Below are 24,580 nucleotides of genomic sequence, written 5' to 3'. Positions count from 1 at the left end.
AATTGGGGTTTAAATGTTTCCCATAGAATAAAGTATGAAGTCTGGGCCTACTATGTTGAGTTTTTTCTTGCAATCATAAATACATTATCTTTTTTTTTTTTTTTCAAATCTCTTTTGAAAATCTGAGATGAAATTGCAAACTCTACCCTCCCCAGATGTGATACGTCAGCCACAGAATCTTACCTGGAATTTATATCCACACCTATGCTGGGCAGAAGCATCAAATATATTAAGCAGTAAACCACTTCAAAACGAGGCTGCAAACTTAAACTTTGTTTTGAGAATTTAAAGAAAGTACCAACAAGGGTAATCTGCTAAACGCTTCACTCTCAATTCAGATTCAGGTCCTAGACTCTGACCATGAGCCAAGACTTCTGCTTAACAACAGCTAAGATGGGGACACATGCTTATCACAGAAACTTAGACAACCAACCCAGGGCATTTTGGTCTGGTGCCATCAAGACAAATCTCAATGAAGATTTTGAAGAAGTGGAAGCTGAGTAATTATCTGGTTAATCTGACTGATCATCATCCTGAAAAAGCAGTCCCGATTTTTTATGCTTTTTTGTTAGGGTGGGGACTCGGGGGGGAGGTAAGATTTAGCCATTTATGATGACTTAGTTTATCAACTACTTGCCAAATCACTACTTCAAATTGCACTTAATAAATTCAGTGAAGATGGAATGGAGTATACACTTTAGGTCAAAAGTATATGCTGCTTTTTTATATCATAGGTTGTCATGATTTATGTATAGTTTAGCCTATTCTCAATCAGAGCATGTTAAGAAAAATGACTACAGGCCAGATAGGCAAATCTGAATAAAGAGATCCTCTCTTTCATAACTGATTCCTCTTCCCTTAAGAGGTTTGTTCAGCTGATTAGCCTACCCAACAGTCATAATCAACTATATCCTGGTAATGTTTGTAGAAGTAACAAGGCCCACCCTATAGCAAGAAGATCCACTGCAGAGATAAGCTTGTTTCGTATGGTTTACCCATCATTTCATTTCCAGAGAATCATAGCAAATTCTATAGATCATTGATCAAACCTTCTCTGTCCAATCATATAAGCATCTTTCAACAGACCCAAGCTTACTTGAAAATAAGTTTTAGTTTAGAATTGCAAAGAAATGTTTCCTTTGAATATAAATTATAAAAATTCTATTACCAACCCCCTCTTAAAAATTCAAGCCGTTTTATTTTACTCTATCATCAGTAAAAAATGAGTGAGCATTTTGCAGATACTAATGCCTAATCTATGTGAAGATAAGTATCAAGTATGTCTCAGTTAGGGGGCAATTCCAGGGAAAGGTGTGGAGTTGTCTTTCCTCCTCTTGCTGTACCCTCTTCTCCTATTGCTGCTTCTCCCCTTCTGGCCCTCTGTGCCCTCCTAGTTATTTTTCCCTTCATCTTATAGTCAGAAAAGGACAAGATACATTTATTATTGCTGAGTAGTAACTTCTCTGGAGAATATTGATATTCTAAGAGATCACGCATTCTAAGAGCCTAAGAAATAAATATCTAATTGTGGAATTTCAGGCAATGAGTATCACAAAGAGAGTGTCGGGTAAGTGTTTCTCTAAGTCGCACCAGGTATATGACTGCTGATGTGACTTCCATGTAAGGATAACCCTGCAATGAAATATTCTCCAGGATGAAGAGTTGTAAGTTTTGCTTTAACCATTATTTCTGGCTCTGTGTGTGTATATGTGTATTATTTATATTTATCTCCTCTTATTTTTTGCCAGCTTTGCTAGAGTCCTACAAAACATCTTTTTTATTTCCTTGTTTGTCAAAGGCAGAAAAGGAAACCCAACTCAGCAAACATTCAAGGGATCTGGCCAGCTAACTACTGGTTTGCTGTGAGAAGTTTTCTTAAACATGTAACTCCAGGGTGATAACGTCCACAGAACAGGCACACCCTGCTCTGCCTGCGGATCATGATCAGGAAGGCAGGTAGCTTGTGAAGGGGGAAGAGGACTGCAGGCTAAGCGAACAGTGGCTGCAAGGCACAGAGGCCCAAAGAAGTGTCTGTCCTTTGGGAATTGCAAGTGTTGGGTACAGCTGAAACTCAGGGGCTGGGGAGAGCAGGTGAGGCATCTGGGCAGCCAAGCAGTGGCCACATTGAGTTGAGCCACGAGCGCCATGCTATAGAGTGTGAACCTCCCCTTGGTGTTAACAGGGACCAAATGAACAATTTTAAGAAGGAAGGGGCATAACTAAATTTGTGCTTTATAGGAGGGCAGAAGATGGCTGGAAGACGTTGAGCCTGGGAAGAAAGAAAACCTGTCAGGTGCTCTTTTACCTGCAGAACCCCGATTTGGGGTTCCCCAAATTAAAAAAATGATCAAAGTGACAAGGCATGAAACTAAGTCAATGTCAGCAGAGATGCAGGGGAAGAGGAATTCTGGAGAGATATAGAAGAAAATGCAGATGAAGACTCCCCTCCAATTCTCCACCAGAGGTAATTAATTCTGGCAGCTCCCTGAGGGAGAGACAATGCCTGTTTTTGCTCACCATAGTACCTAGCACATGGGAGGTGTTAAATAAATATTTGTTGAATGAATCTATATGCATAATTCCTATTTCCTGTATGATATTCAGGACCACTTTCCAATGGGATGGAGCAACCACACCATTCTTTGCTTTCCTGAATAAGTCTTCACTCAAACCAGGAAGCCCAACATATTTATAGGTTGTGTATCAAAAATGGTGACCCTTCCCTGCGAAGGAGGTGGAGATGTCTGCCATGCTTATTCTTGAGCAGATATACATTTAGGGGCTCAGGTCTGTGTTTTTACATGTAAGCCCAGATTATTAGGCCATAAAAGAATTATATGACATCTTAAGGAAATTCCTTCAGAAGTTTTAGCAAAAAACAGATAAAATCTTTAATAGTTCAGGAAATAACTTCTAAAATATTGGGAAAAAGGGGCAACATGGGAAGGGGGTAGGTTTAAATCTGCAGCCATCTCTGGTTCAGTGGGAGCATTTCTTTTCTGATAAATGTTCTAATGCTGATAAGGAGATCTGTAAGGGACTGTTTTTGCCAGGACTGAGGACAAAGAGCTCTTTGATAGCCTGCACAAGTTGCTAGGCAATGGCTGAATGATCGTGATAAACTTCAGCTAAGCAGCTCTAAAGAAATGTTCGTGCAATTAATGCCTGATGCATTATGCCAGCGGCCTCAATGTGAAATCAGCATTCACTGGGCATTTGTGATTGCATGAATGCAGTAAATAAATCATCTGGGGTGTCATTCTTTCCCCTCTCATAGATATAACCCCAAATCCTTGTCTTACTTAATTGCTTATATTCCTTATGCCAGTATTCCAATATTTGGAGCGTTAGTGAATGAAGGAAATTATTTTGATTCAACATCTAGTTTCTGGGCAACAAGCTATTAAACATATATTAGAGCAAAGAGAGATATTTGTTAATAATAATTGGGCTTGGTAATTATAAGACGGAGGAACTATAGTATTTAGTCACAACACTTTTTCTGCTTTTCTAATCCTTTGACCAACAAAGCAGTGGCGTAGTGTAGTGTAGTGTAGTGTAGTATAGTGTAGTGTAGTGTAGTATAGAGAAGTTATTCACTGGTATATCCATCTCTGCCGACAGAGTGGCTGTTCTGATGCAACGTGAGCTTCGCAGGATGCGAGTTGGCATCACTTCCTCTCCGTGTTCCCAGCACTGAAGCATTATGGTTGCATAGAACCTGGAGACGCTCAACAAATGGTTGTTAAACCAAATCTTTCTATTTGGATACTATGGATTTTAAAGATCCAATAAAAAAGAATCTGCTTTATACAGTTCAACAAAGTTGAAAAAAGTCTTAATAAGTAGTATAAATCAGAGATGTTTGCCTTTGCACTTGCAAGACAAAAAAAAAAATACCAGACACCATGGCCTGCCTTAGTCTGGACTCAGATAAAAGCAAGCAGAAAGGATTGCTAGGCAGATCTTAGACCTCTGGTTTTTACTGTGGCCTTTTTTTGGGGGTGGGAAATGAGCACCTCCCTTCACCCTCACAGCAGGGGCCCAACCTTCTGCTTTTATATGATCCCCTCCCCCAAGACCAAACAGACAGACATATACATATGAACCCGCAGACACACTCCCCAGCCCTCAATACCCAAAACGGTAAGATAGTGAGTCATTTGTACTTGTGGCTGATTGGGTGCAGGCATGTTAATTAAACTCATTTGACTAAAGTTATTACCTCCAACTTGGATTTGCACTTATATCACTGGACAAAGGAAGGTAGGTCTCCTCTTATTTTAACAATTCAGGCATCCTTAGCTGCATGAGACATCACCTCATGACAGATTAGTCCCTGAAGTAGCAGCTCACTCACTCAGCTGTTCAAACTTGTTGTTTGGTAAAACATGGAAAGGAGAGCTTTCCTTGTGGAGACAGGCTGAGGCACTCTAGGCCTAGTTCTGCTTGCTGAGAAGAGTGGAGAAGTGGGCTCTTCTCATCAACTTGCCCACAGGGCTCCTCCTTCCAATTCCACCCTTCATGGCTGAGCTCAGATGAGCCCCCAACCTCTCCTCTTATTCTCCTTCCCCTCCCCATAAAATTATACCATGCCTTGCTAGTCTCTTCTCTCTTTCTCAAGACCTCTAGAGTTTGATTGGGTGTCCTATTCTCCTTTTTATCTGTTCAGCATTTAACTTTTTTATTCTGGTATAAACACATCCTTAAACCTCCTCTTCTCATTTGCCGTTGATTATGTGGTTTCTGTCAAAGAAATGCACCCCAGACCCCAAGCTCTTCAATAACTAGAGTAATACAACACAGCAGATGCCACTATGCAGACCGTAAATGCCACTGCTTGCCTGGGTCACCAAGGCAGACAAGGCCACCAAGTAAGGTTTTGCAAGTTGTGCACTATGCAAGAGCCCCTGCCCAAGGGGCTAAGTTGGGGCAGAAATCCGGCTTGCACTTCATGTGCCAAGGAGTACATCCTGAGGGGTTTCCAAATCTTTTCCAAATTTGTATCAAAGGTGCTTTCTGGATGGGCAGAGGCTCCATAATCTTCCTCCTCCTCAGCCACTTTCCAAATTCTCATTTAGTAGGTGTGAGGTGGGGACTGGGAATATGCAAGTTCGAAGAGTCCCAGGTGACAGTGATCTTAGCCAGGGCTGGGAATGAGGCCGGACACTGCACATGTTCCCAGTCAGCTGGAATGAAATCTTGATTAGCTGTAATGCTCAGCAAATGGGTGTTCTGGCTGACTGAAGTCAGACCAGAAAAGAAGACATAAACTTCAGCCTGTTTCTGTAATTTTGGGAAAATACTTTTATAAAGTATCTCACTCCACTACTCTGGAAATATACATACATAAGTATACACAAACACTCATAATTATATTTCATTGACATCTGAAATTTCAGTATAATCATTTTGAAAAGCCAGCCTCATTTTATAGCAGAGAGAGAGAGAGACAGTGGGTGTGTGTGTGTGTAACCAGAGGTCCAGAGGTGTAGGAGAAGCAGCATAGGACACAGCCTAAATCCTGAATGGTATTTCATTTTCCCCATTCTTCTACTGCAATCTGCCTCTTTTTGATAAAATAGTGTATTGGCTAAAAATGACAATAAATTAAGGTTTTAAATAACCACATATTACAACAAAATGGTACTTTTTTGGAAATAGGATCTAAAATGTCAAACACAACTTCTATTTTGTTTACTTTTCATAACAGTATATTTCGAGGACTTATTTTATGACTAGGTAAAATAGGACTATCGATTATAATAGAAATAAAAAAGCCTCACTTCCTTTGAGAGAACAGACAGTCAAATACTAGATAGTGGGTTGAAGTTATAAGAAATGGTGGATGTGGGTGCACAGTAAGACAGCAAGCCAACTTCCATGGCATCTCACCTTAGGGTGAGACTTCCTCAATTTAGTCATGTCAATTCCTTTGTAAAGAGGAACAAGGCCCTCCTGACCCTTATCTCTGGCTCCAAATCCAACTATCAGCCTCTCCCCACAGTGTCCACAGTTGACAGAACACTTAAGGCCATCTTGTTGATTTGGTCAGGGGAAGAGCCCTGGCTTCTGTGTCAGATTTCACTGATTTATTCATAAAACCCTCACTACACACAAGCCTCCTACCCTACATACTACTGCCCTGTCCAGGGATACTTAACAGTTCACCTACAGCAATCTCAGCAACAGGGATGAAAGGAAATAGAATTGCTTGCTTCCCTGGGCTTATGTTTATTTTTTGACCTCAAACCTGGTGTCTTAAATGGAAAGTAAAACCTTCTTTACATTCAAAAAGGTCCTAACAAGGTACTAACCCAAAACAATTTTATGGGTAAAAAATTATTAGTCTGTCCAGTGCAGACAACGAAACGATGTCCTTTGTAAATAATATACAGAAGCTGCTCTTTCCTTTAAAAAAAAAAAAAAAAGCCAATTCTTGGTCCAATTGTAGGTGTTTTTTGGAACTTCAGTAATTTTCTTTTCCTCTACATGTGTTTTTGTATACCAAGTGTATTCTGTAATTGTGAGGGATGACCTCACAGCAGGCTTAGATACTGACAGATGCTTACAGACCAACAGCCCACACAGAAGACCCAGAAATGAGACACTGGGGCAACTTAGCTGATCTAGGAGCAATAATGACTGACAGGCCATGAGGCAGAGATGGTGGGCAACGAGCAACAGAGCAGCATGAAGCAGTAGTCTTCCCGTTTAGAGAAGCAGGCCAGCCACAGATGGACAGAGGATTACAAGATTACATTGTGTGACAAAGCCACTGCATTCCCGTAGGAGCTTGATAGGTCTAAGGCCAGATGGGATAATTTGTCTTACCCCATGACCCAGACTGTGGAATGCAACTAACACATTTTCCGGCTGGCTTCAGGCCAAATCCTATCTCTTGCTCTTGTCATGTACACTAGAGTGTGCCTTTTACAGGCTAGTTCTAAATCATCAAAGCAGGTGGACCCTTGAGCAGTGACTGGTGTGTTCAGGAACACCTCACATTCTTTCTATCTTCAGAAGACAAAAGTAGATTTGGTGGAGTGTTGTATAAAACAAATGATGTGGTCTCTCTATTAGAAAAGTTCTGAATTTGCCAGAAGGTTAAAAATGTTATTTTGCTTCACCGTGGTCATTGAGAAATTAGTATCAATCTCTCCATTTAAGAACTTCAAGAACCCTAGTGAAGTCACAAAATCTGGTTTAATCCCTAGTGTGATGCAGTTTTAACATTTGGGGATGAAGAGCCAAGCCGAAACACTGGAAGGCAGAATTTCCTATTGTGAAGTCAAAGTTATCTCAGGTTTTGCAAGTCAAGATGGAACTACAGGGTTGGGAGGCCTCGTGTCTGTGGGTAGCTCCTATTGGTAGAAAATAAAGTCCATTGCGCCAGCCTTGGCCTGTTTCCCAAGGTAGCTCTCAGACACTAGAAATCAAACACATGACAGTTCGTCTCAGTTTACTCCTTTAGAAACCAAAGAAGCTCTCAACATTTTCCAAGGGGCTGACAGACACTACTGAAGAAGTTGTTGGTGACATCCTATGTTTATGAATCTGAAGACTTCATATTGTTAAGTAGACAGTATTCCCCAAATTGATCTATAGATTCAATCTCCATTAAATTTCCACCTTGCTTCTTTGTGGAAATTAACATATTGATGTTATCATTCACATGGAAATTCAAGGACCCAGAATAGTCAAAACAATCCTGAAAAAGAAAAACCAATTTAAAAGGACTCAAATTTCTCAGTTTTAATGCTTCCTACAAAGCTACAATAATCAAAACACTATGGTGCTGGCATAAGGAGAGACATATAGACAAATGAAATGAAATAGAGAGTCCAGAAATAAATCCTCACACATTTATGGAACACTGAATTTTAAAAAGGGTATCAAGACAATTCAGTGGGGGAAAGAATAGTCTTTTCACAAATGGTGCTGGGACAACTGGACAGCCACATGCAAAAGAATGAAGTTGGACCCCTACCTCAAAATGGATCAAATATCTAAATACGGAAGCTAAAACTATAAAATTTTTAGGAGAAACATGGACATAAATCTTGTGACCTTGGATCAGGCAATGTTTTTTTACATTTAGCACCAAAAGCACAAGCAATGAAATAAAAAAGATAAACTAGACTTCATCAAAATAAAACTTTTCTGCTGCAAAAGTCATCATCAAGAAAGGAAAAAATAACTCAAACAATGGAAGGAAATATTTGTAAATTATATATCTGATAAGGACATATATCTAAAAAATATAAAGATTATAACACCATAGTAAAAAGAAAATCCAGTTAAAAAATGAACAAAGAGTCTGAGCAGGGATTTATATAAAGAAGATAAGAGATGACCAATAAATGCACAGAAAGATGTTCAACATCATCAGCCATCATAGAAATGGAAAGCAAAACCACAATGAGATACCACTGAACACTGACTAGGATGGCTAGAATCAAAAAGTCAGATAATAACTAGTGTTGGTGAGGAAATGAAAAAAATGGAACCCTCGTACATTACTGGTAGGAATGTAAAGTAGTCCTAGAAGAAGAACAATGTTTTTGCTCATGATATTTGGAAGGTGGCATTAAATATCTTAGCAAGTCTGTATACCGTGAGCAGAAACTTCTTTCAGTATCACTTTTAGCTTGATAAACTTCCTGGCTGAAACCGTGAAGCTATATAAATAAGGAGAAACTCCCACCCTGTGGTTACAGAAGTTGCACTCAATCATATTATGAATTTGTCATGACCCGAACATTATCGTAAAAAAAAGAAAGTTTTAAAACTTTTACTTCCAGCAATGAACATTTTAATATTTCCATATTAACCATACAATAATATGCATATGCATATTCAGCATATTAATATCCATATTTGTTTGCCTCACTAAGGTGACCCTTGTTATATTTTTAGGGTTTATTTCAATCATTCTTTCTTCAGTGCTCAAAATATACCACAGCGGTCTTGCTGAACTCTTCAAAGCAATTCACATTTTCCCCATCTTGATGGCCTGAATTTTGACAGCTGGATCCTACATGTACCTCAAGAGAACTGCCCCTGCACAAATCAACAAAAAATCAGCCCTGGATTATAGATTAAAGGTTTCAGTTTACTGGAAACTTTATCGAATTTTCATTTTTTTTGAAAAGTTGACTTGTGTGTGTTTCTGTGAAGTGATAAGGAACAGCACTAGGTGTTAAGTTGGCAGGTTTCACCTTTCAATTAGTGGTCCTTGGCTCTCACCTGACCATCCGGGGAGGCAGCGGCAATGGCCCGTGGTAGGGTGGCAGCCATCTGCGTGGCTGCAGTCGCAGCGCTCAGCACAATTCAGCCCGTACGTGCCATCCTGCATGGAAAACAGCATCAAAGGCAGCAATGAGGGCCTAGGAAATCCCACAACAGGAGAGGAAAAGGCCACTGTCAGCCATTTCACTACAGTACCCTGCTGTCCCAAACACTTCTTAGAGGGATGCATCTTTTTTTTTTTCTTTTTTTTTTTTTGAGATGGAGTCTCGCTCTGTTGCCCAGACTGGAGTGCAGTGGTGTGATTTCAGCTCACCGCAACCTTGGCCTCCCAGGTTGAAGCAATTCTTAGCCTCCCAAGTAGCTGGGACTACAGGCACCTGCCACCATGCCAGGCTAATTTTTGTATTTTTAGTAGAGACAGGGTTTCACCTTGTTGGTCAGGCTGGTCTCGAACTCCTGACCTCAGGTGATCCACTTGCCTCAGCCTCCCAAAATGTTTGGATTACAGGCATGAGCCACCGCACCCAGCCAGAGGGATGTATCTTAATCTCCTCTTTCTATGTCTTCTTAGTCCCAAAAATATAGGCTCCAGGAAGTCAGTGTTTTAAAGTCACACGAACCCTAGTTTATGCCTGACACAACGGTTGGGACACATAAATAGTGAAGCCAATCATGCCAACACATTTTAAAAATTTTTTAAATTATAAAATTATAGTTTTAAAACTATAGTTTTAAAGCTTTTTTGTGAGGATCAGGGTCATTTTTTTTTTATGTATTTTTTTTTTTTTTTTTTTGAGACGGAGTCTCACTCTTTCGCCCAGGCCGGACTGCAGTGGCGCTATTTCAGCTCACTGCAAGCTCCACCTCCCGGTTCACACCATTCTCCTGCCTATTTATATTTTATAAAATATAAAAAATTTTATAATTTAAAAATTTTTTTAATTATAAACTAATCTTCAAAATTATAGTTTTAATTGAATTAAGTTCATTTCCATAAGTTGCCAGTGAGAGACATGGTACTATAAAGAAAAATGAAGATCTTTTGTTACTTTTCTCTGATTATTATCCTGCTTTTCAGGAAGAAGTCTAAGCCACACAAAATATTCTGACTCACAATGCTAAGTATGAGTTGACACACCTCCTCGCTCCTCCCCTTCCAGATCTTTTATATTTTCACGTGCACGTCAGTTTGGATGGTCTGATGGAGACAAGAGTCCTCATAGACATGATCGTTTTGTTTATGGAGAAAGAATGGAAAGTTCAGCTCTTTCACCCTAGATCCTGAGAATTGAGGGAGGCACTACAAGCCTTCCCAACACCACCCAAGAACTAAGAGAAACAGGGGTACAGAATTACCACAGAGGAGGAACATGGGAATGAGCATAGACAGGTAGTGGATGCTAGATGAATAATTATTTCTCTAGAACTTGTTAAAATAAGAAAAAGAAAACAATCATTTTGTAGACCCCACCAATGTTTGATACAGCTACAAAGGATTTAGTTTTGTCATGAAATGAACCACTAAACCCTCAGCCTTCACTGATTTACTAACTCCTCTAAGGTATGAAAAAGGACGAGATTGTGCCAGGGGCTTTGCTTTGTCTACAATCAGATAGGGAGTAAAAAGTGATCTTCAAGCTCATCTCTAAGTACTGATAATTTGTTCACTAGATTGATGAGAGGCAGCAAAGCTGACAGCTCTGTCCACGGGATATCCATGAGTGGGATCCTTTCTACTTTGGGAAATGGGTTGTACTTAATGAGGAGGAAGCCCAGAGACACAAGAGCACTGTGGAAGGCCCTTCTCGAGGGGCCCAGTTCGGGGGGTCACATTGTTATCGCGCCATCAGACGATGTCCTGGAGGCAGAGAACACACACCACAGAGAGAATGCCTAATGGCTCAGGAGAAAATAATTGATATAGGAAGAAAGAGTGATGGAAAAGAAATCAGCAGCTTACTCCAGAATGCACTTCCCGTTTGCACTCCCTGACAGCCTGAGGTAGATGCAGTTATGAGATTTCAATGACCTGTATCTCCAAAGTAGGTCAAGGGAATAGAGTGAGCTATAGGGACATCTTAAGACATTCTTGTGGCTCCAGAGATACTTATGTTAAAAGACACTGTTTCCAAACCTTCTTTCAACACTTCCATGAGCATTTCTATGACATCGATCACCATCCTCCTTTCAACTCCCTGCCACTTTCCACCCTAAAGGCATGATAATGGAAACAAAATATTTGGAGACCAGTACTGTTCACTGGCTGCCACCAAGAGATGGGTGTATAATAAACAGAAAATAAAGGGTGGGGGTTGAGGAAACTGAATAAGATGAAGGAAAAGAAGGAAAAAATTCTCGCAGAGCCTGTCTAACCAGTTTCCATGTCTATCCGTTTTCCAATCCTACGTCCAATTTGAATCCAAATACCTGGATTCTTCCAGTAGTTACCGAAGTTGGGTTCACAGTGAGCCACTTCAAGTCAGGAAAACTGCAAAAAGAAGCCAACTTTACAACATCAGTTCCTCACAGGCATTTTCCGTCAGGGCGCTGATTTGTGCATACCTGGCAGGGAAGTTCGCATTTCTCCCCGCGCCATCCAGGTGCACACGTGCAGGTCCCGTCCAGGGTGTTGCAGGCTCCCCCGTTGAGGCACTGGCATGTTAAGTTACAGCCAAAGCCCCATGTGCCACTGGGACATCTGATGGAGCAGTCCACCCCGTGCCAGCCTGTGCGACAAGAACGCCAGAGCATGTGAGCAAACAAAGGCAGCAGGGAGCCTTGTTGAGCCTTTCCAAACCACGTTTCTCTTTAGAAACACCTTGGAGATGCAAGCCCCAGCCACAGCAGCAGAGAGCACTCGTTCTGCCAAGTTAGGCCTCCATCAGAAATGAACAGAAGGCACCCCTGAGGACCCAAACAGCCATGTGTGTTGTGTGATCTGTCGAGGATGCCAACACTGCATACTAGTGGGCTACTGAGGAAGAGATATCGAGTCAAAGCACCTTTAATGGGCAGTGATGCACACTGTGGAATGCTGAGTTTTGTTCAGATCAGGAAAGTGAAATATTTATATGGAAGGGAGACGAAGGATTCTGCTTGAAAACACACACCATCTTTAAAGCAGGACCCCATTAACCAGCAACTGTGTATATCCAGGATCCTGGCTGCACCTATGGATGGACACGTTCTAGTGCTCATATAAAATTGGTGCTTGGCTGCGTTTCTTGTCATGACTCCAAGCCAGTCAATTTAGGGGGATGAACACATGTCTGCTTGTTTACTCTTCCCAAAAGTGCACAGACACATAGACTTTTGGAGCAGGCAGTGACTTCAGAGATCATCTAATGTGAGCCTCTTCCCTTGACTCAGGAAAGCATTCCAGCCCACACTGGATGAGGGGCTTGCAGAGGTCAGACACTGAATTTTGGTGCAACTGGAGCTAGAACCCTGGTTAAGGTTTCTTTCTTTTTTGTGTCTTTAGGAGATAACGTGACCAGGATCAAATTAAAGGCTTAGTTACCCATTCTTACCTGCCAAGCAAGTACAAGACCCGTCCACAGGAGAGCAGACTGCATCATTTTTACAGCCGCAGCGAGAGGAACAGTTTATCCCGTAGGTTCCCAGAGGGCATGGGGTAGAGCAGTCAATTCCCTAGATAGGCACAAATAGCAAAATGCACTCAATTTTGCCAACTGAAATAAGGCCAACACAAATAAACAAAAATATATCTTGGCAATGCTAATTATACTTCCTCTCTAATTTTAACACACTGTATTTTTAAAATTTTGTTATAATGTCACCACTATACAAATTTTAGAAATTTAAGGGCAACACTAGCTGGTCTATGTTTAGGATATATTATTAAATGGGATCCAAAAAAGCTTGCACCTACATTAGCTTCGCCTTCATAGCAGAACTAAAACAAAACAACAATAAAAACCCTTTTTCGTTGCTCAGACAAGTAGATATATAAAAATAAATTGTATCTGTAAAATTACTGTCAATAAATAAACATCAATATGAACTATACATTAGATCTCAACCCTTCCTAGACATCCTTGTATAATATGTAATATTTTTAGTAGGGAAAGCAAAGCAACAACAGAACACATTCAGCAACATGATTCACTTTATCCGACAGGGAGCATTAAACACAGAATTAAGCTACCGAAGGCAACTGGAGGTCATCTCCTTTCAAAACAGAAGGGACTCTTAAGACAAAGCTAATTCAAGGGCCGGACCAAAGGGTTACGACATAGGTTAGAAAACGCTTTAAAGATCCTCTCAGCTCTGTGACTTTATGATCCAGCAGTTCTACATTATGTGCTCTGGAATAATCATCAACATTCTTCATAGTTCAATGTGTTCTTTAAAATGGGAAGGAATAATTCAAGAACAACACATTCTCCTTTAAAGCAAAGATTCCTAGCCTATCCCTATGAAATCTTAGAAACTGTAAGCAAAATTCTGCTCTATTATGCATGGAATACAGGCATATTTATAGGGTCTGGATTTTCAAAGGGACCTAAAAACTTGTGTACTACCAAATACAGAATGTAAATACATTACAAATGCTAACTCAATGTGTCTTCAAATTTCGTGGAATTAAAAACAAAAGCTGTCAACAATAACAGTAATAATCTACTTGGAAAAGTAACTTCTTTGTCACCTATAAAACACAATAAAATAAATTACTTAAGGAATAATTATACTTTCTGACATATGTTTATATTAAAAATTAATGCCACATTTATAGTTTTACCAGCTTTCCCAGTCATCGTACTAAGGTAATTCCTTATATCTCTATTAGCATTTTTCCCCTCATTTTCTCTCTCTCATTAATGATGTGGATGACTGTAGCACATTCACTGTATTTCACTGGAGGTCATATAAATCATGGTATCGAGATGCTTCACACTGCACCCCTCTTCTCCTTCCTCCAGAGCCCTAGTCACTCACTTTGAATCCTGGGGCACAGGTGCACTTTCCAGTCACACTGTCACAGTCTGCCCCATTTTGGCAGCTGCAGATCTGCTGGCAAGCTTCCCCGTAGAATCCAGGAGAACATGTCTCATTACAGTAGAGTCCTGACCAGCCTGGCTTGCAGGCACACTCTCCAGACATGGGGTGACAGCTGAGAGACATGGATGAAAGGAATAAGTCACTTTGGGGTAAACATGACACCCAACTTCTGTGCAAATGTTGCTTTAGCAGTGATCACTAAATGTGTGGGTAATTCCATGCAGAATAATTCAAACTTCATTCCCAGGCTTGGTATGATTTAATTAATTGGCTGAAACCTGAAGGGTACTACAGAAATGTTGTATGAAATCAGCATCATCTCTAGCAGGATGTATTACAACCACATTCTTTTGTCTGAAATTCTTTTAATTCTCTTAAATTGAACGCACTAATTTTGTAAGAGGTCAACTCTATGAGAGGAGCTAAAAAAACTCCATCCAATGGACAATACCAAACCAGTTAACTAGTATGATGTCCCAGGAACACCAAAAGCAGTGACCTTGTCAGCCTGTTTCTCCTCTCAGTTCCCTATACCTGGTAGCTGGCAGCTGTCTCCACCTGAAACAGCAGCCGCATTGACCCACCAGGCAACCAGCTGTTGTTCCATAGCAAATGGACGTATCAGCTGCGCTGAGATGCACGCGTAAGTGAGTTGACACAATAGGGCCCTCTGTGGCACGCTGGCTCAAAACACATGTGCTTCTCACCACGAGAAAATCTTAACAATCAAACGAGTTCTCCTGACAACTGGAAGACTGTTTAAAGATGGTCTTCCTTGCCTGATGGAGCTAAAACCCTCCCCTTAACTAGGGCCAACAACAAACACCTCTGTCATATCCAGACATTTGCTAAATGACCTCTCATCGGAGGACTGTTCATAGATTTTCTACTCTTGGAAAGAATGACAACCTGGGAGGGATGAAGACTGAGGATGTAATCCCAGTTCTCCCACTACCTAAGTAGTCTCAGTGAAATACAGCTTCCTTGGGCCTGATGTCCTAGTCTGTCAAGTGAGGGTCTCAGCCACGCCCCATAATCTTACATCCTATATTCCTCCTCCCCCTTGTTCAGAAAATTCCTGTGGGTTGAACAGTTTGGTGCTCATTTTTGGAATTTTATTTAAATATACTTTTAGACCGCTGCTGCACCTTAGTGTTCACAGGCACGGGCCTAGAAATTCATCAAACACTCAGAAAACATGGCATGAAGGATACCTAAGTACAGTTCTACGTATGAGGTGGTTTCTTGAGGGTAGGTTTAGATTCACAGGACCAGGGCGTGAGTCTCAGATCTACTTAGATCTACTCAATTCTGCTTATCTTCTATTATCCTTGGGTCAATTGCTTATCCTAGAGCAGTCACATGGAATCTCCACGGCATCTCAAACTTAACATGTCAAAAACTGAGCCCTTGGGCCAGGCGTGGTGGCTCAAACTTGTAATCCCAGCACTTTGGGAGGCTGAGGCAGGCGGATCACGAGGTCAGGAGATCGAGACCATCCTGGCTAACACAGTGAAACCTCGTCTCTACTAAAGAATACAAAAAATTAGCGGAGCGTGGTGGTGGGCGTCTGTAGTCCCAGCTACTCAGGAGGCTGAGGCAGGAGAATGGTGTGAACCCGGGAGGTGGAGCTTGCAATGAGCCGAGATCACGCCACTGCACTCCAGCCTGGGGACAGAGCGAGACTCTGTCTCAAACAAAAACAAAAACAAAAACAGAAACAAAAACAAAAAAAACTGAGCCCTTGTTCTTTCCCTCAGCATCTACCCCTAATTGTCCAAATTTCTGTAAATAGCACCATCAGTCACTTAGTTTATCTAGGAGTTATTCTTTTTTTTTTTTTTTTTTGAGATGGAGTCTTTCTGTGTCACCCAGGCTGGAGTGCAGTGGCACGATCTCAGCTCACTACAGTCTCCACTGTTCAAGTGATTCTTCTGCCTCAGCCTCCCGAGTAGCTGGGATTACAGGCCTGTGCTCCATGCCCAGCTAATTTTTGTATTTTTAGTAGAGACGGAATTTCACCATTTTGGCCAGGCTGATCTCGAACTCCTGACCTCAAGTGATCTGCCCGCCTCAGCCTCCCAAAGTGCTGGGATTATAAGTGTGAGCCACTGTGCCTGGCCTAGGAGTTATTCTTGATAACTCCTTCTGCCTCATCACTAGAATTTAACCATTCTAACTTCAAAATATATTTTGAATCCACCCACATCCCTTTATCTTCACTGTCCTCATTCTGCTCCAGCCAATGCCATCTATCTCCTCACCTCCTGAACAGCCTTCCAACTATGCTGCCCATATCCACTCATGACTTATCACCTAAAGAGTAAATCATATCATTCTCCTTCTTAAAACTCTGCAAAGGCTCCCCACTAACCTTAGAAAAAAACCCAGACTGTTTAATATAGCTACAGTGACTATACAATTTATTGTCTAAACCAGGGCATTTTTAAGAGTGAAGAGAGAGCTGCTAATAATTATACTAGGACAACAGGCCTAAACCAGACTATCCTTGTGAAACCTGATATACAATCACCCTAAATACAGCCCGTGGGGCCTCATCATCTGGCCACTGCCTACTCCTCACCCTCTTCTTTCATCACTATTCTCTCTTTATTGCTATGCTTGACCACATTGGATTTCTCCCAGTTTGTAAAAGCATCATTTTTTTTTTTTTTCAACTCAGGGGCCTCCACATGGGCTATTCCATGTTCTTAGGATGCAGTTTCCTTACCCTCTGCCTATCTCTCTCCAGTTTGTCTTTCCAGTCTCAGCTTAAATATCCTTTCCTCAAAGAAACCTTCCCTGTCCACCCAAATTGAAGGTAAGTCTCTCCACTTACACTCTTCCTTACCACCCTGATCCTTCTTCTCATCTCACTTTTCACAATCTATAATTCTGTTTATTTTTCCAGTCCTTTAATGTCTTCCTTCTTTTCTACACTGTGAGTTCCAGGAGGGCAATAATTAAGTCTGTTTTGCCACCTTTCACGGGCACATGGTAGGCCCACAGTAAATGCAGATTGAATGAATAAGTGAAAATGCCACAGGTGATACAGAGTGGATGTGACTCCAGGGATCTAGCTTTCCCACACTAATCTGCTTCTCCCTGACATCTCAGAGTCACTGAACAATGTTAAATTATACTCAGTATATATGTATACAAAGGGGAAGATTTCCTCTAAAATTCGTTTTTAAAATGTCAAAGTCTTGGCTTAAAGGAAATAGCCATTAATCACAGAGAACAACTCATGAACATCACCATGTTTGTGATGATATTGTGAGTGAAGGCACAGACCAGGAGTCAGCGTTTACTGGGCACTGAGTAAGTCTCAGCAATGTGCTGAGCACCATTTAGTTCAGTCCTTACAACTATCCTAGATGGTATGATCCCATTTTATAAATGAGAAAATAGAGGCCTAGAAAGGGTAAATTATTTATTCAAAGTCTCACACAGGTAGTGAGGCAGAATCAAACTTGAACCCAGGTTTGTTTTTATACCAAAGAAAAGGGAGGTTTGCTAACAGCCTGCTAAAGGGACCAGACATGAAGGAGAATTGCTAAGATTTAGAATTTGGCACATATAAAGGGGTCAACAGGATCAGTAAAAACAAATATTGTACAAAAAAACAGGGAAATTTTTAAGTTTACTTCAGTAAGTCCTTACATTTGATAAACGGAGAAGAAATATTTCAAGTGATGGATTGGTTTAAGTAGCCTACCTTATCTTAATATATTGTAAAACAAATGATATTTTTGGTAGAAAATATTACTTTACATTGAAAAGTAGAAAATAGTATTCATGGTGTAGACAAAATGTTAAAGAAAATAGACAATTTGGATGACAAGGAATTCAACAAAGCAAGAGGCAGGCTGAGAAATTGATATTCAATGCCCCCCAGTGAGTGTTAGTGCAGCACACTGGTTTTCAGATTGATTGACACCAAAATTAGTATTCTGCAATTTATAATTAGATGTAGGAAGCTAGAGCACTTTGGAGGTATTTGATGGGTTCTCATGCAGGCAGCTTAATTGGTAATGAGATTTACATGTTGTTGTAGGAGCAGCAGTTTGGAGACTGAAGGGTGATATACTCATTACCTGTTTTCTGTGTAAAGAACAGATTGCTTTGTGTATGTGAAAATAGGATTATACACATATGGGAATAGTTGTCATTTTATAAACACATATAACTATACACATATATTCCAGGAAACTGTTCAATTTAATAGTTGAATTACAACAAAAGTCCAATACTATATAATATTGGCTGAAACAGTCATTGAACTTCCTTTTATTCATATCCTTAGATGTTATTAATGATCAAATGTAATGACAATTACGTGACATTTGCAAATAGGCACATCCGGATTGTCCATGGCTATTAAATGTCTTTATTACCAAAAGCAGTTAATCTATCTCTCTATATTGCATGTGGAATATTGTTAATTGTCAAATTTTATTTTCTTGTTCAAAATCATTTCCACCATAGCAGTTAGTTTTCAGTTGAAAAGTCCAGGTCACAGTGAATATCTTTAGGCTCAATAATACTGCTAAAGTTTAAAATACTAATATTACTTATAAATATATTTAAATTCATTTCAGTTGTATGATAGATTGCAAAATAAAACAGTCTACAAATTTCTTTGCAACACCTCCTATCGAGAGGTGGGGTATATTGAATCTGGACTTGGTTAGATGACTTGCCTTATCTAAAGGGATATTAGCAAACATGACATAACCAAAGGCTTAAAAAGTGTATGTTGGGGGTCTGTACTGTCTTCTGTTTTAGAAGTCAGTCACCATGTGAAAAAGCCCAGGCTAGCCTGCTAGATACTGGAGATGTGTGGCTCAGTCACCCCCATCACCCAGCCAAATGCCAGACATGTGAGTGAGGATATCCAGGACCAATCCGCCTCCAGTTGATCTGCCAGCTGAACACAAGGAGACCAGCAGAAGAACCACCAAGTTGAGCCTAGCCCACATAGTCAAGCAAAAAATCATCAGTTAGTAAATAATTGTTATTTTGTGTCATTAGGTTTGGAGTAGTTTTTTTGTTTGTTTGTTTTTTAATGCTACAAAAGCTACCTGATACAAACCTTTACCCAACAATATGGCTAAAATATATGTCAATGTGTATATCCATAGAACTCAATATATACCTAAAGACAATGTACATTATTAATTTATACTGTATTTGTTATCTCATTAATTATAATGGAAGGCTTTAGTATATCATAAATTATGTAACAGCAAAGCTCCACTTGCTTGATAAATGATAAGGTGAACAAACTAGACTTTCAATTAATACAAGGATTCTATGCCTTGGATTCTATGCTTTTTGGTTTGAAGGGATCTTGGGCTTCCAGGAACTTTACACACAGAAGTTTAAGATATAAAAACTAGATAGATGGCTCCAATGATCAATTCAACAAGATAGAGTCATATAAACAACATTAAACTTGTTTTAATAGAAATTTGTAAAAGCTAATCTTTAAAAATACCTTTCATGATTTACAAAATCATGAAAAGACTGATTTTTTAAAAATATTCGGATTATTTGGTATACAATATTAGACAGATTTTAGTGTTATTGATCTATGTAATTGTCAAAAAATGTCATGTACTTCTTTGTTAACACATATATGCTTAGGTACATATGACCTATGTCAAAATTACCACAGTATTGCCATCAATTAACTAATTCTCCACTTTGCACCTTGCCACTACTAATATGGTATCCAGTTCCAACAAAACCAACATGTTCTCTGCTTCTCCAATTCTTCTCATAGCAGAGCTCTTCCTTTGCATAGATTTATTATTCCATTTGATTTCAGTTGTCTCTACATACAAAGAAACAGCACACTGGTGTAATGTTCTTAGTTGTCACTACATGAGGCTTACTTTTTGCTGCAACACCACTTACACTGTAGGAAAGGGACCCAAATTCATGACTTGTCCCTAATCCTGCCAGCTCCTTAAATATTAGAGAGTTGAAAAACAAAACCCTGTGGAGATTATTCATTTTTATTCCCCCAAATATTTATGTAAACTTGTCAAGTAAAGAAAGGCAATATTTTCCAATGAAGAAAACCAAAGTTAACTAATGTGGCTTACAAAGTTACTTGAATCATATTGAGAATACACGTCTTTCATATGTCCCACTAAAATGTATTCCAGCACACATACACATGAGCACACACACACACACACAGAATGCAAACTCTATATTTTTGTTACTAACAATGGTTTAAAAAGACACCAACCACATGCTTTTGTTTACTTTTAACTTCTGTGCATTTTGGATTTGATGTGGCTACAACTTATCTTTCAGAAGTATAAATGAAGTAACAGCTGTGCTGAATGCAAATAAAGTAATTCTAGTAAGATCTGAACTGCTATATAATGCACTACATTTTTGTCAAAGTCAGCTTTTCCAGCAGTCTGCAAAGGAGGCCCAGTATTCTAAGTTATGTGTATCTGGTCCCCGGGGGAGGGAAAGAAGAAACAGGGGTAAGAAGATATTTTCAGGGCAGACAAGGTACAGTAGGGTGGGTGGGATCATGGTTTCCTGTTCTCAAATTCTTGGAGAGGTTTTTTAGCTAAAAGTCCCTTGTGAGTTCTATGTCAGAGTAATCAATTCGAAAAAGATATTCCACATGTGACAGCCACATGTGAAACACTTTCACAAAACTTCCACCAGTACACTTCCTCTCTCTAGCCTTTTTTTTTCTTCCACAGATGTGCTGTCGAATAAAAGATGCTGCAGTAAGAATCATTTTGTGATATTTTTGCATACTAAACTTTGCTGAACTCCTTGTCTCTCATTTTATGATATGAGATTTAATTTATGATATACTAAAGCCTTCCATTATAATTAATGAGATAACAAATACAGTATAAATTAATAATGTACATTGTCTTTAGGTATATATTGAGTTCTATGGATATACACATTGACATATATTTTAGCCATATAGTTGGGTAAGGGTTTGTATCAGGTAGCTTTTGCAGCATTAAAAAACAAACAAACAAAAAAACTACTCCAAACCTAATGACACAAAATAACAATTATTTACTAACTGATGATTTTTTGCTTGACTATGTGATGATTCTTTGCTTCTAAGAGAATGTCACAGAATCCCTTGCTTAAAAGAAAGTTCTACTAACCTCAGCAAATTTTGTTTTTATCAGTGGTCATTAATAGAGAATAGAATTTGCTATCCACCAGTAACCATCGAACAATTTTAGCACCTAGGATGTGGACCATCACACATTAAGTTAAAAAGTCTTCCTTTTACTTGGTGATTCCTGCCCAGAGTAGCCTAGAGGCAGGAGGGGGCTTAGGGTGAGAATCACTCTATCAATCCCTCCTTCCAAATCCTGAAAACCGAGGTTAAAACTTTCACAGGACCCGTCCTTCCAGGGGAAGCTGACACTCACCTATGAGTGTTGTCCAAGTGGCAGGGACACTGTTTGTCACATTTGATGCCGTAGAGCCCCTCAGGACACAGGCGTGCTTCACAGCGCTCGCCAGCAAAGCCTGCTTCACAGAGGCATGCGCCGCTCACATGGTAACACTTCCCTCCATTGACACACTGGCAGGTCTCAGCACAGAGAACGCCATAGGTCCCAACAGGACATTCATCCTGGCACCTACCAAGCAAGAGGCAGGAGCAAGAAGAAAGATTAGTTAATGCCATGTGAAAATAAACAGTTGATCCGGAATGGATTTGTTATGCATAAATTGAAGCTGCTTTTTGCTCTTGCAATTATTTAGTGATTGTCCCATTACAGGGATGAAAAGCGTTAAGATACATTACTCTGGCTACATTTGTAATAACAGCAGCATGACCTGTAGAAAACAAAAACAAAACAAATAACAACAACAACAAAATGAAACCAAAACAAAAATAGGAGCTTAGGACACGAGGTATGTTTACACTTAGTGCTTGCCAAAGTTACACAGCACTTTAGTAGATACTAAGAAAATGAGAAAAGAAATTTTCAAATGTTAGTCCATAATTATGAAATTTCTAAACATACTTTCCCAATTCCAAAGAGAAAACTTTGTGTCAAATTTGAAACTAAATTTTAATTCTCTTGGCTTTTATGTGGACATTAATTTTTAACCTTAGCCACATTTCTACTCTTATTCGAAGCTGAATGGTAATCATTCCTCCTCAGTTAGAAAGTTCTTTAACCAATAAGCCAAGTCCTCTTTAGATCCGGGAAACTCTGAGCTACCAAAATCAGACGTCCTCGATTCCAGCATGGGAAGTGCCTGCCAGTAGGAAGGCTTGGAGTTTTCTAACACGAAATGTTTGGCTAGTGGGGTATTGCCCTCTGTTGGGACGAAGGGCTGCCAAATGGCAAGGAGTAAAGATCAGCCCTCAAAAATTCACTTTATTGTCTTTTTAAAAGTGGCATTGGAGCTCTGTTCAAGAGAAAGGATATGCTCTAGGTAAGACGAATGAGGTGGGAAGCTGAGTTGCTAGAGGGAATCGTGATAGAAAAGAGAAAATGATCTCTCATTGCTCCATGGAAAGCACAAATAGTTCTTAGACTAGCCAAGTTTCTTTTTGACGAGGCCAGGTGACTGGCTCTCTGCAGCAGAAGGAGAGCTTTCTGCCAAGGGAGGGAGACAGGGCTTTGCCCAGCCGAGCACTCGCCACAAGAAGGGTACACTTTGTCTCGGCAGCCACTTCCCATGTGGCTCTCAAGTCAGGCCAGAACTAGAGTCAAAAATGTAGGTCAGCCTTGCATTTTTTCGATCTGTGTAATGTGAGCAGCAAGGCATAATAACAAATTCAAGCACACTTAAAAGAAACAGAAAAGAAACATACTTCAAAGAAATAGTGTTTCCACAAAACTTTGCATATTTTTAATGATAGGGTGCAACAAGTAACAGTACCAGGGTGGGAGGAATTCTATTTTAGTGTAGAGGACAAATCTTGATACTTTTTTTTGAGACAGGGTCTGTCTCTATCACCCAGACTGGAGTGCAGTGGTGCCATCATAGCTCACTGTAACCTCGAACTCCTGGGCTCAAGTGACCCTCCCACCTCTGCCTTCCTGAGTAGCTAGGACCACAGGCACTCGCCACCATGTCAGGCTAATTTTTAAATTTTTTGTAAAGATGAGGTCTTGTTACCCAGGCTGGTTTCAAACTCCTAGACTCAAGTGATGCTCCTGCCTCAGCCTCCCAAAGTGTTGGGATTATAGGAATGAGCCTCTTGGACCAGCCCCTTAGATGCTTTTCTGGTTACCTCTGGCTCTAGCATATATTTAATGTGATGGAGACAAGGAAAAGAATCTCAGGTAAATTTAGTTTCACAGATTCTAGACATCTTCAGGTGTATTTGTCAACAGGTAAAACCTTCAACTGCTCAAAAAACCATTAGAAAAGTTATGGAGTAATTGAACTAATTAATACTCAGCATAAAATAAAATGTTTGCCTAAAAGTTACACATGGGTACACGTATTTTTGGACCAGAGTGTATTTTTAAAAGGTGCTCTTTATTTTTAAACTGTAAGAAGCTTTAATAAGCCAAGTCATTTAGTTTCTTCCTTAAAGATGTAAACTTTAAGGAAGTAAATGCTTAGGTACAATAATGTGGTCTCATTATGGCTCCTACTAAAGGCTGTCAGGACAACTTTTCAACCTGTCTGTTAGATTTTGTCGCAAGTCAGTACCAAAAGGAAAAAGGTAAAGATAAATAATATTACTTTCTGTCCCCTAAGAGGATTTGAAAACAAACCCAAATGTTAAGTTTTAAACTATCTTCAGGATTTCAACTTGGTAAAAAGCACAGCTTTAAAAGTGGTTGAAAGTGGTATAGATCGGAAGCCTGGGAAAGTATCTGTTACCAAATTACAGGGAACTAGTGTGTATGTTTTATCATATCTTGGCAGAGACTTCCTTTCTCAGGAAAAATAAAATCTATAATAGCTGGCCTTGACCCACATTTACCTTTCTAACCTACAATTAAACACACTACTAGTTTGTATTATAAATACAAAACAAAAAGTCCTATTTGAATGTTACTTACTAAAGCAGCCATTATTTAAGCTGGATTCATATTCCCATTTTATTTTTTGTCAGTGTTGCACTTGTAGGACAATCCTGTTAATAATAGTTCTGTCTACTTCTATCTGCCAAAGGAAAATGGTAGGATATCTTTCTAGAAGTATATATTTTCCATCTTGAAAATAAACATAATCATGAAATGGCTGATGCCTGTCTGATTGGCTGCATTACAAGTCTTTATCAAGCAGTTTTATCTCCTTCTTGGTCCCTTTATCTTCA

General features: G+C 39.8%; 1 protein-coding gene across 1 annotated transcript in view; it reads right to left on the bottom strand.

The window, feature by feature from the left end:
- Window positions 1-24,580, bottom strand: part of MEGF10 (multiple EGF like domains 10) — a 175,552-nt gene that overhangs the window by 26,635 nt on the left and 124,337 nt on the right. The window contains exons 9-13 of the mRNA XM_055299182.2: window positions 21,714-21,926; window positions 14,212-14,386; window positions 12,783-12,903; window positions 11,815-11,978; window positions 9,250-9,352 (exon numbers count right to left, since the gene is read on the bottom strand). Of these exons, the coding sequence (XP_055155157.1) occupies window positions 9,250-9,352; window positions 11,815-11,978; window positions 12,783-12,903; window positions 14,212-14,386; window positions 21,714-21,926 (776 nt within the window). The remainder of the gene's footprint in view (window positions 1-9,249; window positions 9,353-11,814; window positions 11,979-12,782; window positions 12,904-14,211; window positions 14,387-21,713; window positions 21,927-24,580) is intronic.

Source organism: Symphalangus syndactylus, chromosome 11 (assembly GCF_028878055.3).
Source record: "Symphalangus syndactylus isolate Jambi chromosome 11, NHGRI_mSymSyn1-v2.1_pri, whole genome shotgun sequence".
Lineage (NCBI taxonomy): Eukaryota > Metazoa > Chordata > Mammalia > Primates > Hylobatidae > Symphalangus > Symphalangus syndactylus.
Note: the sequence above shows the minus strand (reverse complement) of the source record. Positions and strands in the feature narration are given on the sequence as shown.